Genomic DNA, 13,915 nt, shown 5'->3' with positions numbered 1-13,915 from the left:
GGTGGAAGGGTGCAAGGAGGGGGGGGGGGATATAAATTTAAGAGCGGCTGAGGGCCTGACAGGTATGTTGGTCATTGCGATATTGAACACTGCTACTGCTGTACATGCACTGCTTGCTTGATAGTTAGATACAACCATCATTACCCACAATGCAATGAATTTCACAAACAGGAAACTGTCAGGGCCATGGCCCACACTGTGGGAGGAGTTTCACCACAATATCAGCCACACAGACCCCCCTCATGATGTATCTGAGATAAAGTAAAGATTTCTCTTTGGAAAGGTGGTATCAGCTTGAGAGCTACATAAGCTGTTGTTCTTACTTACATCTATAATAACAATAGGAGTAATAATGTTGCAATGTTATGAATCTGGAGATTTTCCTTAGCGTGTAACTGTGGCGAAGGTTCTTTGTTGTACTACACGACACAGTCACCATCAGAAGCGCGTTATCACCTCCGTGCTGTGACAGTTGTATTGCTGTATTCCGTGGGGTAGTTCGGCGCTGCGGTGAGGAGGGAGAAAGAATGATTATGTTATAAAATCTGGGCAGATTCGCTCCACTCTTTATTAATTATTCATTAAGCCCATGAAACGGCGCAATTAAGAAAAGCGCTGATCCCATTATCCCCAATTAAGATGACAAGTTTAAATCAGAGACTAGTGGGGCTTTGGAGGCGCCTGCGCGGTTTTCTGGGAGACGGCAGAATTCCATGTGGCCAAAACCAAGAGATAACCAGAAAACTCTACCCTTTAGCTGCGCACAGAAGCACAAATGTCTGTTATTAGTGATCACTTCAGATGACAGGTTAGGAGGGATTCTTGCTGTACAGATACTCTGCTGGGCTCTTTGCCCATTTAATTGTATATAGAGGAGATTGGGGAAGGGGGGAGGGTGAGCAGGAAGTACTATCAGGGCCCTGTTGATCTCGGCACCGGTGATTGGTACGGGCACTCCCAGGGTGTGGAGTCTAAGTGAGGACGGGCCTTCACCAGCGCACCCCACAAGGGATGATGGGCCGTCACCCCTAATGGGTGGCACACTACCTTGCTGCCTGGTGCTCACCATGTCACAACCCCTAGGACTGCACCACCACAGATGAGAAGAACAGGAGGTGTTTAAGCTTGCTGAAAGGGAAGGAGGAAGAGGCCCGATGTGACCGGACTTGACTGACAGGACTTGTGTGGCAGAACTTGACTGACAGGATTGATTGGCAGAACTTGCATGGCAGGACTTGACTGGCAGGACTTTACTTGCAGGACTTGACTGACAGGACTTGACTGACAGGACTTGACTGGCAGGACTTTACTTGCAGGACTTGACTGACAGGACTTGCATGGCAGGACTTGACTGACAGGACTTGCAATGGCAGAACTTGACTGACAGGACTTGCGTGGCAGAACTTGATTGACAGGACATGTGTGGCAGGACTTGACTGACAAGACTTGCGTGGCAGAACTTGACTGACAGGACTTGCATGGCAGAACTTGACTGACAGGATTGATTGACAGGACTTGTGTGGCAGGACTTGACTGACAACACTTGCGTGGCAGAACTTGACTGACAGGACTTGCGTGGAAGAACCTAACTGACAGGACTTGCGTGGAAGAACTGACAGGACTTGTGTGGAAGAACTTGACTGACAGGACTTGCGTGGAAGAACTTGACTGACAGGACTTGCGTGGAAGAACTTGACTGACAGGACTTGCGTGGAAGAACTTGACTGACAGGACTTGCATGGCAGAACTTGACTGACAGGACTTGCGCGGAAGAACTTGACTGACAGGACTTGCGTGGAAGAACTTGACTGACAGGACTTGCATGGCAGAACTTGACTGACAGGACTTGACTGGCAGGACTTGACTGACAGGACTTGCATGGAAGAACTTGACTGACAGGAGTTGCATGGAAGAACGTGAGTGACAGGACTTGTGTGGCATAAAGTGACTGACAGGACTAACGTGGCAGGACTGGCGTATCTGGACTGATTGACAAGACTGACGCATCAGGACTTCACTGGCAAGAAAGAGTTAATTTTTAGGCATAGAAGTGACAGCTTCTGTCATGTCGGTAGCTGATAAGCAATTTACAGCCATAAGAGTTTTCCTGGCAGAATACAACTTCTGAGAGCAGGGGGAGATAAAAAAAAGGTCAATAGTTCATGTATTTTCATTTAGGGACACTTAATAGGCTGATACTGAGCAGAGACAACAAAGCATTAAATCTACTTTGTAAATGTTTAACTTCTTCCCGACTGCTCCACGCAAATTGATGTGAATGCGGCGGCAGCCCCAGGACCGCTCCACGCCGATTGCCGTGAACGGCCTACCATGGGGCTAGCAGGAGAGCGCGCATCTCCACTCCGCCTTCAGTCTCCCAGCGGTGATCGCCGGTCAGAGACTATATTAGACGCCGTCTAATATACCTGTACTGGGGACAGAGAAGCGGCTGGCCAGGGGAGGGAGGGAAAAGAAATAAAAAAATACACTTTTTTTAATAAAAACAAAGACATAAATATTTGTAATAATAAAAACAATAAACATTAGGGGAGCGATCAGACCCCACCAACAGAAAGCTCTGTTGGAGGGGAAAAAGGGGGGGGGGATCACTTGTGTGCTGAGTTGTGGGGCCCTGCATCGAGCCCTTAAAGCTGCAGTGGCCTAATTTAGGAAAAATGACCTGGTCTTTAGAGGGGTTTAACCCCGCGGTCCTTAAGTGGTTAAATATACAATAAAACCATGGAATATCTAAAAAAAAGGGGGTTCATTTTTAGGAGTAGGAGGATAAATTCAATTGTTTATCTCATCAGTTTATTTTCACCTCAGGTTCACTTTAAGAAATCCTGAGAATCATCTCGGTTGAGGATTCTCGTTGGTCACATGAGGGGACCAACGGGAAACCATGGAGGAGGATTGTATGTTGCTTTTGCTTCGTCTGCGTTATAATTTTGTATAACGTGCGACTTTAACGTCCCACTGCGAAAGAGGCCTGAAACAGCGTGGAAAATGTGGAGTTCAGTGAGAAACATAAAAAATTGTATTTTGTTATTATTATTTTTTAAGTTTGAGGACTTTTTCTATGTGTTGAATATTTTCATTTTTAAGTTTGTGTGGGATTGGGTACCCCTATACTTATTCCCCTGTAGGGTTTCAGATATCTTGGTGCCCTCTTTTTAAAAGGAGCTTCCAGATTCCATCATATGTCATCTCCAAGATCTACCCTCGTATCAGTTGGGTTAGGCCCACCCAGGGCCGGCCCGCTCATGAGGCGGGGTGAAACTTTTGCCTCAGGCGGCAAATTTCTAGGGGCGGTATCCGCCCGTCGGTGGGTGCGGGGAGCCGGCCGCCCAGCTGGAGGGGTAGCGGGCATGACGGGGGTATTGGGCCTAGCGGCGGGGAGGGGGGTCGGACCCCCCCCTCCCTCGCCTAAGTCCCCCGTCCTCCTCTCCCCTCCAGCCTTAAATACATCAGAAGCGCATCTCGTAAGAGGCAGTGGGCGGGGAGGACTCACCTCTTCCTCGATCCAGCGTGCGCTCCACTGACGTCACTTGCTGCAACGCCGCCCACTGTATTGTAAATGGACGGCGCTGCAGGAAGGGACGTCAGTGGAGCGCACGCTGGATCGAGCGAGGAAGAGGTGAGTCCTCCCCGCCCACTGCCTCTTACGAGATGCGCTTCTGATGTATTTAAGGCTGGAGGGGAGCGGAGGACGGGGGACCCAGGCGAGGGAGGGGGGGGTCCGACCCCCCTCCCTGCCGCTAGGCCCAATACCCCCGCACTGCCCGCTACCCCTCCAGCACGGGGTGGGGGGGGTGGGGGGTTGGGGGGGAGGGGCGGCGGCAGCAATAATTTTTTCAAAATTTGCCTCAGGCGGCAAAAAGTCTAGGGCCGGCCCTGGGCCCACCACCAACTCCTTCTGTGCATGTAAATGACGAAGAGCCCATTGTCGTTGACTTCAGACAAAGGCGTGTTTTCCAAGGTGGGTGGGAGAATAACCTGCTCTGTCTTGCCCCCAATCACTCAGTTTAGATGGCCAGCTCTAGGAAGAGTCTTCGTTGTTTTGAACTTCTTCCACTCACGGATGCTCAAGGCCACTGTGCTCATTGGGAACTTCAAAACAACAGAAAATCTTCTGTATTCTTTCCAGATTTGTGTCTCGGACAAACCTGTCTCTGAGGTCTACAGACTTCATGCTTGGTTTATGCTCTGCCATGAACTGTCAACTGTGGGACCTTATATAGACGAGTGGTTGCCTTTCCAAATTATGTCCAATCAACTGAATTTACCACAAGTGGACTCCAATTAAGCTGTAGAAACATCTCAAGGATGATCAGGGGAAACAGGATGCACCTGAGCTCAATTTTGAACTTCATGGCAAAGGCTTTGAATACTTGTGTACACATTTTCATATTTTTTTATATATTTGCCAAAACCTCAAGAAAATCTGGTACTTATCCGTTAGCCGGGCGCATCCGGCAGGTGGCGCTAATTACTATTCCCCCTCCAGGCCGACATGGATAGTAGGGAAAGATGTAACTCTGGTGGAGTTTTGTCGCCAAGAGGATGCGCCCGGCTAACGGATAAGTACCGAAATTTTTTTCATGTTGTCATTTTGGGGTGTTGTGTGTGTGAACACTCTCCGGAATAGTGTTTCCTATCATTCTTATTTTGCAGCAATTGTTCATACCTGGCTAAGCAGACCCGTATACACACACACACTTTTTTTTTCTTTTTAAAATTGTATGTATGAGAACGTTAGTAAACTTGCACATTGATGCTGATGCTGTTGACCACCATGAAATTGAAGACTAGGACTTTGTGATCTATACTGTAGCACTCAGGCTGACACGATTGCTGCTATGCGCTGTACAGTGAAAGTAATAAGGCTGCTTTTCCACTGCTGCCTGGAAACTGCTTTCTGCTGCCTGGTATTTGCTTACTGAGCGCACAGTACAGCCTCCCATGGAAAAGGCCCCTGTAGGTGTTTTTTTATCATGTAGCTAGCCTAGCGCTAGCTACATGATTGGCTGCTCCCTGCGGCGTCCCCCCGGGCTTCTCCGATCGCCGCCGGCGTTAAGTCCCATCCGGAAATCCTGTTCTGAACGGTATTTCCTTTAGGGCTTCCCCCGTCACCATGGCCACAAACAGAGTGATGTCACAGAGACTCCCGATCCACCCCTCAGCGCTGCCTGGCACTGATTGGCCAGGCTGCGCAGGGGTCCCGGGGGGGTCCCTCTTTCGCGTCGGGTAGCGGTGGATCGGCGGTAATCGAATTAAACACGCAGCTAGCAAAGTGCTAGCTGCGTGTGTGAAAAAAAATTATTCAAATCGGCCCAGCAGGGAGTGCGGTGACCTCCGGCGTTTCAGGACGAGCTCTGCTCATCCAGAACGCTAGGGAGGGTTAAGGAGCAGGTGGTCAGCACCAGTTACAAATACGATGATCAACAGAAAGAATGTCAAACCGCTGTTGGCCACTAAGGGCCCATTCACACTTGCTGATTGCAAAACGCTAGCGATTTTGCTAGCGTTTTGCTCTGGCGTTTTTTGGCGATTAATGCCAAAAAATCACCATTTACACCTGGCGATCTTTATAGCGATCGCTTTTTGCGCTTCTATAGCACTAAAACGTGATCGCCGGGAAATCGCCTGAAAATGGTGCTGGCTACGCGTTTGCGTTTAGCGGTTTTGGGCGATTTGCAGCGATTAGCGCAAATTGCCCAAGTAAGAACAGCCCCATAGTGTTTCATTGCACTAGCACTTTTAAAAAGTGCTATCGTTTAAACGTTTTGCCGAAATTGCGGCAAAACGCTCAAGTGTAAATGGGCCCTAAATGTGCTTTCAAGTAATCCTCACTGGGGCTGGAGCTGAGTTGAAGACTTTGTGGTCCAAGTTTTTGTCCACATCTGAAGCAGGTAACTTGGTTACCGGTGACCGAAAGGTAAAATGGGCGCTGTGTAGACCACAATGTTAATTGCTGCTATAGTGTGTAATTTGAGCGCCGGTGGTGCATGATAACAAGCAGCTGGTGCAGATATCGGCAGGTGGATTGGTGGTGGAGGGGGTGGTAGGTTAGTGTTAGAACAGAGTTAGTGTGGGAAGAGGGTTAGGTTAGTATAATATTTAGTAGTAAAATATTGGTAAAAATTACTGATATTCCACTGTGGTAATTAGCCGTTGCCCGAGAGTATATTATCTATAATTTTACCGAAATTCTGCTAGCGTCTTCCACTGCAACCTAATTTACTGCAGCAAATGTGGCCAGATCACCTTCCATCACTGTACCGGTATCACCCCAATTCTGGAGGCTGGGTGCACCCATAGCAGAAACGCAAGCGTTGCATATTCAATTGGACGCAGAAAAAAACGCGGAGACCTGCGATTTACAGTATGTGTTTCGCAAACGCTGGTTTGTTGTATATTATGCAGAATTGGTGCCAAAACACACATAATGAAACTCAATGGAAACGCAATGTACTGCATTTTTGATGCATTTTTATATGCGTTGCTTTTTTTAAATAAAGTTCTATGATGTATTTCCGCTTCCTGTTGTCTTCCTATTGATTTGCATAAAACGCAATATCAAAACGCATACAAAACGCATATGAGTTTTGTATATATGAACCGCAAAAGTATAAAAACGCACGCAAAATGCATGAAAAACGCATTTGCGGGGAAAAAAAAACTAAATGCACTAAAAACGCACACAAAAACACAATGCACATGCCAAAAAATGCAATCCTTCACGCTATGTCATATGGGAACCCAGCCTTAAAGAATTTACCACACACCTCTCCAACACCCCCCCCCCCCCCCACACACACACCGCTCCGCACTCTCCCCTCGCCGATCCCTCATCTCTGAGCTAGCGATGATCCTAATCAGCTAATTACGATTACGCAAAATTTCACATACATTTTCACAATTACGCTTATGTGATTTGTAAATTTAATTGATTTTGTAAAATAATTCGTAATTTCACGTTAAATTTTGCATAATTTAGTACCGACTAATAGCACAGCTCGCATACATGCTATTGACACCAAAATTGCTACATATGTTAAAGGGGAACTGAAGAGAGAGGTATATAGAGGCTGCCATGTTTATTTCCTTTTAAGCAATACCAGTTGCCTGGCTGCCCTGCTGATCCTCTGCCTCTAATACTATTAGCCATAGCCCCTGAACAAGCATGCAGCAGATCAGGTGTTACTGACTTTAAAGTCAGATCTGACAAGACTAGCTGCATGCTTGTTTCTGGTGTTATTCAGATACTACTGCAGAGAAATAGACCAGCAGGGCTGCCAGGCAACTGGTATTGATTAAAAGGAAATAAATATGGCAGCCTCCCTATACCTCTTACTTCAGTTCCCCTTTAAGGAGGATAGGGGGTACAACTACAAAAAAAAAAATCCAAAAAGACCTTGTAGTTTTTGAGAAAATCAATTTTAAAAATGCAAAGAAAGATAAATGACAGTTTAAAACCCATTTTTCTTTGCATTTTTTAAATCGATTTTCTTAAAAACTAAAAGCTATTTTTAAAAAATTCTCTTTTTTTAGCTGTACCCCCTATTATTCTTAACATATGTACCAATTTTGGAAGTAATAGCATGTATGGGAGCTTTGCCGTTCATTGCTAAAGTAGGCACAAAATTATGCGAAAAATTATGTGTAATTACGAAATATTACAATTACATACAAAATTAATTCCAATTGTCCCTGGAATTTCGAATTCCGATTGCGATGCGTAAATATGCATAGACGTAATTTCTGCTCATCACTACTCTGAACAGCTCTGAGAAATTCCATTTGCTTACAGACAGAATAAACAGAATAAAACATATTATTATTAGTATTTATATAGCGCTGACATCTTCCGCAGCGCTGTACAGAGTATATAGTCTAGTCACTAACTGTCCCTCAGAGGAGCTCATAATCTAATCCCTACCACAATCCTATGTCTATGTATGTATCATGTAGTGTATGTATTGTAGTCTAGGGCCAATTTAGGGGGAAGCCAATTAACTTATCTGTATTGTTTTGGGAGGAATTTATAAAAATATCTTTGGGTGCAATCCTTTATAGCGTGAAGGATCAAAACACAGTCCTTTTTAGGGGCAATCCACCTTGCCCACCAAGACTTTTTTGTTACTTTAGAAAAGGACTTATATAAATAGTGCAATCTCGCAATGTAGAAACATACTTTTATGAAAAAACTTTATTGACACATATAGAAAAAAGGTATATCAAAAATGGTATAAAAATGAGGTACTTCAATTTCATACAATCACTCTTCATATGATCAATAATACATCACTTGACCAAATGGAGGACTAAGACATATATGGCCTCAATTCACTAAGCTTTATCAAACACTTTATCAAACGTTTGATAATTTACCTCATGGGTAAAAACTTATTTTGAATTCACTAAGGTGTTATATATTTATTGAATGTTTTATTGATAAAACGTTCAATAAATCTATAGCACCTTAGTGAATTCAAAATTAGATTTTACCCATGAGGTAAATTATCAAACATTTATAAAGTGTTTGATAAAGCTTAGTGAATTGAGGCCATAGTCTGACTTGGCTTAATAAGTGGTTGTAGCTTTATGGGTATTTATCTCAAAGGCAACGACACATGTTTGTTTCGGGCTTTTATGTAAATTTGTATGTGCCCTTCATCAGGCCGTGATACCCAGCTCTACAAATGAAAACAATAAACAAAAAAGAACATATTAACCACTTCACCACTGAGGGGTTTTACCCCCTGAGCACCAGAGCAATTTTCACCTTTCAGCGCTCCTTCCATTCATTCGTCTATAACTGTATCATTACTTATCGCAATGAAATGAACTATATCTTGTTTTTTCCGCCACCAATTAGGCTTTCTTTAGGTGGGACATTATGCCAAGAATTATTTTTTTCTAAATGTGTTTTAATGGGAAAATAGGACAAATGTGGGGAAAAAAAATAATTATTTTTCAGTTTTCGGCCATTATAGTTTTTAAATAATGCATGCTACTGTAATTAAAACCCATGAAACGTATTTGCCCTTTTGTCCCGGTTATAAAACCATTTAAATTATGTCCCTATCACAATGTTTGGCGCCAATATTTTATTTGGAAATAAAGGTGCATTTTTTTCATTTTTGCGTCCATCCCTAATTACAAGCCCATAGTTTATAAAGTAACAGTCTTATACCCTCTTGACATAAATATTTAAAAAGTTCAGTCCCTAAGGTAACTATTTATGTATTTTTTTTAATTGTAAATTTTTTATTTTTTTTTTAATTACCAAAAAAAAATGGGGAGTGTGGGAGGTAATGAGTTAATTTTATGTGTAAAAGTCATTTATTTGTATGTGAAAAATGTGTAGGGTGTAGTTTACTATTTGGCCACAAGATGGCCACAGTAACTTTTTGTTTTAATGCGACCTCCAAGCTTCCTTCCGGAAGCTTGGAGGAAGTATAAGGAGGCTGGACACGTGAGTTTTTTCTCACAATGATCGCGCTGCCCGTAGGAGAGCAGCTGATCATTGCGGGGCTTAGATCAACGAACGGGAATGGATTTTCCCGTTCATTGATCTCTGGGCGAGCGGGCGGCGGCGTGTTTACTAGCGGCGGGCGGCGTGTTTACGAGCGGGAGCGCGGGCAGCGTCGGGAACGCGGAAAGTACGTGTTTCTCCGTCCCTGGTTGTTAAAGGATGGAAAAAGGGGCGGAGAAATACGTACGCGCGGGGGTAAAGTGGTTAAAATCAAAAAATATATTGCCACAAAAAAGATGACAGAAATAGTCCCAAAGCGGAAACCCACAACCAAGTAAGGTTTATGGTATGTACACAAGGTTCAATCCAAATTGTTTGGGAGAAAACCCACACAGCCACAGGGAAACATACAAACTTCTTGCAGATGTTGACCTGGCTGGGATTCAAACCAGGGACCCAGTGCTGCAAGGCGAGAGCTCTAACCACTATGCCATATTTTGCCTATGATTATCCTTCAACTCAGAGGACAATGTCCAAATATCCCAGCATCCGTCTGTGCGGGTCCAGGGAGTAGCGATGTCAGGGCACTGTGTGGGCAGCAGGGCCGGATTTAGGCAAAGGCCACCTAGGCCATGGCCTAGGGCACCACAGGAGCAAGGGCACCAAAGCAGCAGGCTAAACTGGTACAGCATTTGCAAGTTTGGAAATGCTGCAATGGAGAGAGATCATGCTAATGCCTGAACGCAGTACTCTGCTGCTAGCCACCTGTGCAGCAGTGACCTTGTTCTATGTGCACATTTGCATTGTGGCCGGCGGCTATAGACTTGGGCAGCATTGGAGATGAGTGGAGAAATGAGTGACATTGATTGCTGCTGCGGTGTGAAGGTGAGCTGGCTACCTATACTGAAAGGGGGGTGGGAAAAGGAGGGATTAAGGGAGTCATCTGGCTACCTTTACAGGAGGGAAAGTAGGGAGGGGTCATCAGGCCTACCTATACTGGGGGGGGGGGTGTTATCTCGCTACCTATACTGAAGTGGGGGCGGCTGGTAACAGTGGCCTTGGGCAGCAAAGAGTACAAATCCGGCCCTGGTGGGCAGCACTGATCCAGCAAAGACATAGTCCTTACAAACCGGAAATTAGTTTCTGCAAAGCCGGAACATCAAAACTTCATAATTAGATGAACAGTGTCATTTATAATACGCAGAAATTGATTTTTGCTTTTATAAAAACCCTGCTTGTTTCTGCTTGTTGTTGTGTGCAAGTTTCTTGCCAGGAAGATGAGTTAGAAAATCAGTTATATTGCTATAGAATGTCCAGGTTTCACTTCTTTATTGTGAAAAATTATAAAATGTAAAATACATGAAAGTAGAGGCAGTACAGATGGCTAGTTCGTATCAGTCTGTTGGCAGGCTTTTTCTTGATTTTAATACATCAGACGATTTGTTTTGTTCCCATTCTAAATGAAAACTCATTGCCACCCTTCAAAATTCAACATGTTTCGCCCCCCTAAATGAGGGCTTTGTCAGGGGTAACAAAAAGTGCATTTTGTTTTTGTGAATTGATAAATTATTTACATTACAAGATTCAGTTAGAGCTGTACAAGATGTAAAGTAGTCCTATGAGAGCAATTTCTGACACAAATCTTGTGTGTCATATTTTTTGGAGTAGCTGTTTGTTCTCAGTAGACACCCAGAAAGCCAGAGAATTGTTCATTAAAAGTTGTAAGCTGTCAGAGTTTTTGTCTCTTCCTCATGATTCTTATAAAAATCTGTTGTTTATTGCTGTCTGCGTCTTGGCATGAGGGACCACTTGACCTCTACAAATTGACTGCAACGAGGAAGTGAGGAAAAAAAAATCAATTTTCCAAGTCGAAAAGACGTAACAAAATGTCTAATAATTGCTGCCTACAATTTGAAGTCTACCAAAAAAAAAAAAAGAGCAGAAAATACATTATTATGGCCCTTATTCCGTTCACTTTCTCTCCTAAGCGATATCGTACTTTTTGGCACTTTTTCAATTGTAACGTACTGAAAAGTTATTTCAAATAGAAGATAAAAAAAATTATCTCTGAGGAGAAAAACTAGGAAAAAAAGTAAATTGAATAAGGTCCTATGTGTTTACATTAGGAGAACAAAAATATTTTGGGAAAAGATGTATGCATTTGCCAAGGGTTACAAGGGTACTGAAATGGTTGCTTTTGTTTAAATTCTACAAAGTGTCCTCAATCTAGAATCCGCGGTACTGTGATGAATTCCTAATCCTGACAAACACCTAAACCTTATCATACTCCTAACTAATGCAAACTTTGCGTATTTTGGAGGCAGAAAATATTTAGCAAAACTCAGACTGATTTTTTTTTTAAACAATAAACTAAAGACTGTGGAAAGGTTGGTGGGTCTGCAATTGCAGTTCCGTGTTTCCCTTTCAGCTGACAGTTTAATGTTATTGGAGAGAAAGCTTCCCAGGCTCCTCCCCTACTCTTTTATCATGCATGTGAACTATTTAGTGAGGAGCTTGTTGAAGACAGCAGCCAATCCCTTCCTGTGAGCACAGATCACCTGACCTCTCTTACCTCTCACTCTAACAAGTTAACTCTCTGTGGCCAGCACTGCAGCTACAACAGTCTAATCAAAATGTAGTGAGTAGTGGCAAAATCTCTTGCTCACCTTTACTAATTAAGAATAATCTTGGAGGGTTACCTAGGGCTAACATAGGTTCAGGGTAAACTGCAATGATACAGATATGTTATTCACAACAACTGCAGTTACACCACTGCTAACTCACTAACTTTCTGCAGCCTTTTGTATATTAGGATGAGACTTGGGCGAGGGTTGCAAAGATTTCCCATCTATTAGCGGGTGATGTATAAAGCCCATTGTGGCTTTGATGGATCATCTGTGTTCTCTAGGCTCCAGAAAAGTTTAGTACATCAACTCCTATAGCGCCAATCTTTTTTATAGGGCTACAGCTTGTGGAATATCTGTGGCAAGAAGTGCCTGGTAAGTTATCAGACATCTGGAGATATTGATTGGTTATTTTAGCAGTCATGTGACCAGAGTCTGCTGAAGTGGCTGGTGACAGTTATCAGACATTTGGTGATTTTGATTGGTCATTGTAGCAGTCACGTGACTGGAGCCTGCTGACTCTTACTTCTGTCTGTTCTTCTGCAGAGTTGGTAAAGGCGTATTCTCTGCAATGAAGCTGGGGAAGACTCGCCCGGGGAAGGACGACGGCAGGAAACAAGGTAATGTGACGCCACGCTACTTTCCAATTCCCCCTCCCAGCTCATCATCATTATTTAATGCAGCACTTGATCTGTGACGTCTCAGGGCAGCTTTTCATCACCTTCTCTGGTTGTCTCTTATGTCTCATCACATCCACGAGCTGTTTAAAGGGGAACACGAGGCAGATAGAAAATCTTGCATACTGGTCCTGAGCGAACTTAGGAAACTGACACGCCCATTATTCACTGTGTTTCCTGCAGGCTAAACAGATTAAAACCGACCTGAACTCAGAACTTCCTCTCTGCTCCACAAGATACACAACAGCATTATAACGTTTAAACAAAAACATTTCTTTGTTACAGCTGATACACATCCTAAAATCTGCACATTTTCTACTTCCTGATTCATGGAAGCAGACATATTGTAAACCCCTGTGCTTTCAAATGAGTTTATCTGCCATCTCTGCTTCGGCAGTCATGTGACACAGGGGAGAGATCAAATTACAACTTGTGATTAGACACATATGAGGGGGAACTCTGTGCAAGAATTCAGATCCACTTTAAGGCTAACGCAGACTTGAACTCAGAACTTCCTCTCTACTCTAAAACATAAGCAAAAGCATAATAACCGTTAAAGAAAAACATTCATTTGTTACAGGTGATACGAATCCTGCAATACATCTGCAGTGTATCTACTTACTGCTTTCATGGAAGTAGACAAATTGTTAACATCCTGTGTTTACAAATAAGATATGTGCTGTGGCAGTCAGCTGACACTGCTGAGAGATCAAATTACAACTTGTGATTAGACACATATGAGGGGGAACTCTGTGCAAGAATTCAGATCCACTTTAAGGCTAACGCAGACTTGAACTCAGAACTTCCTCTCTACTCTAAAACATAAGCAAAAGCATAATAACCGTTAAAGAAAAACATTCATTTGTTACAGGTGATACGAATCCTGCAATACATCTGCAGTGTATCTACTTACTGCTTTCATGGAAGTAGACAAATTGTTAACATCCTGTGTTTACAAATAAGATATGTGCTGTGGCAGTCAGCTGACACTGCTGAGAGATCAAATTGCAACTTGTGATTAGACAGAGGGGAATTAGACAAGCTAAACTCTCTAAATACATACAGGCTGCATTTCTCTGTGTTTTCCTTCTGTCCTGTGCAAGAGTTCAGGTCCACTTTAAATGGGGCTCTAG

At 43.6% G+C, this 13,915-nt stretch overlaps 1 protein-coding gene across 16 annotated transcripts in view; it reads left to right on the top strand.

The window, feature by feature from the left end:
* Nucleotides 1–13,915, top strand: part of OTOF (otoferlin) — a 500,418-nt gene that overhangs the window by 298,599 nt on the left and 187,904 nt on the right. For all 16 annotated transcript variants that reach the window (XM_068279952.1, XM_068279942.1, XM_068279943.1 and 13 more), the window contains one exon: nt 12,652–12,725. In XM_068279952.1, coding sequence (XP_068136053.1) covers nt 12,652–12,725 — 74 coding nt within the window. The remainder of the gene's footprint in view (nt 1–12,651; nt 12,726–13,915) is intronic.

This window comes from Hyperolius riggenbachi, chromosome 4 (genome assembly GCF_040937935.1).
Source record: "Hyperolius riggenbachi isolate aHypRig1 chromosome 4, aHypRig1.pri, whole genome shotgun sequence".
Classification (NCBI taxonomy): domain Eukaryota; kingdom Metazoa; phylum Chordata; class Amphibia; order Anura; family Hyperoliidae; genus Hyperolius; species Hyperolius riggenbachi.
The sequence above is the reverse complement of the archived record's forward strand: the minus strand, read 5'-3'. Positions and strand labels throughout refer to the sequence as shown.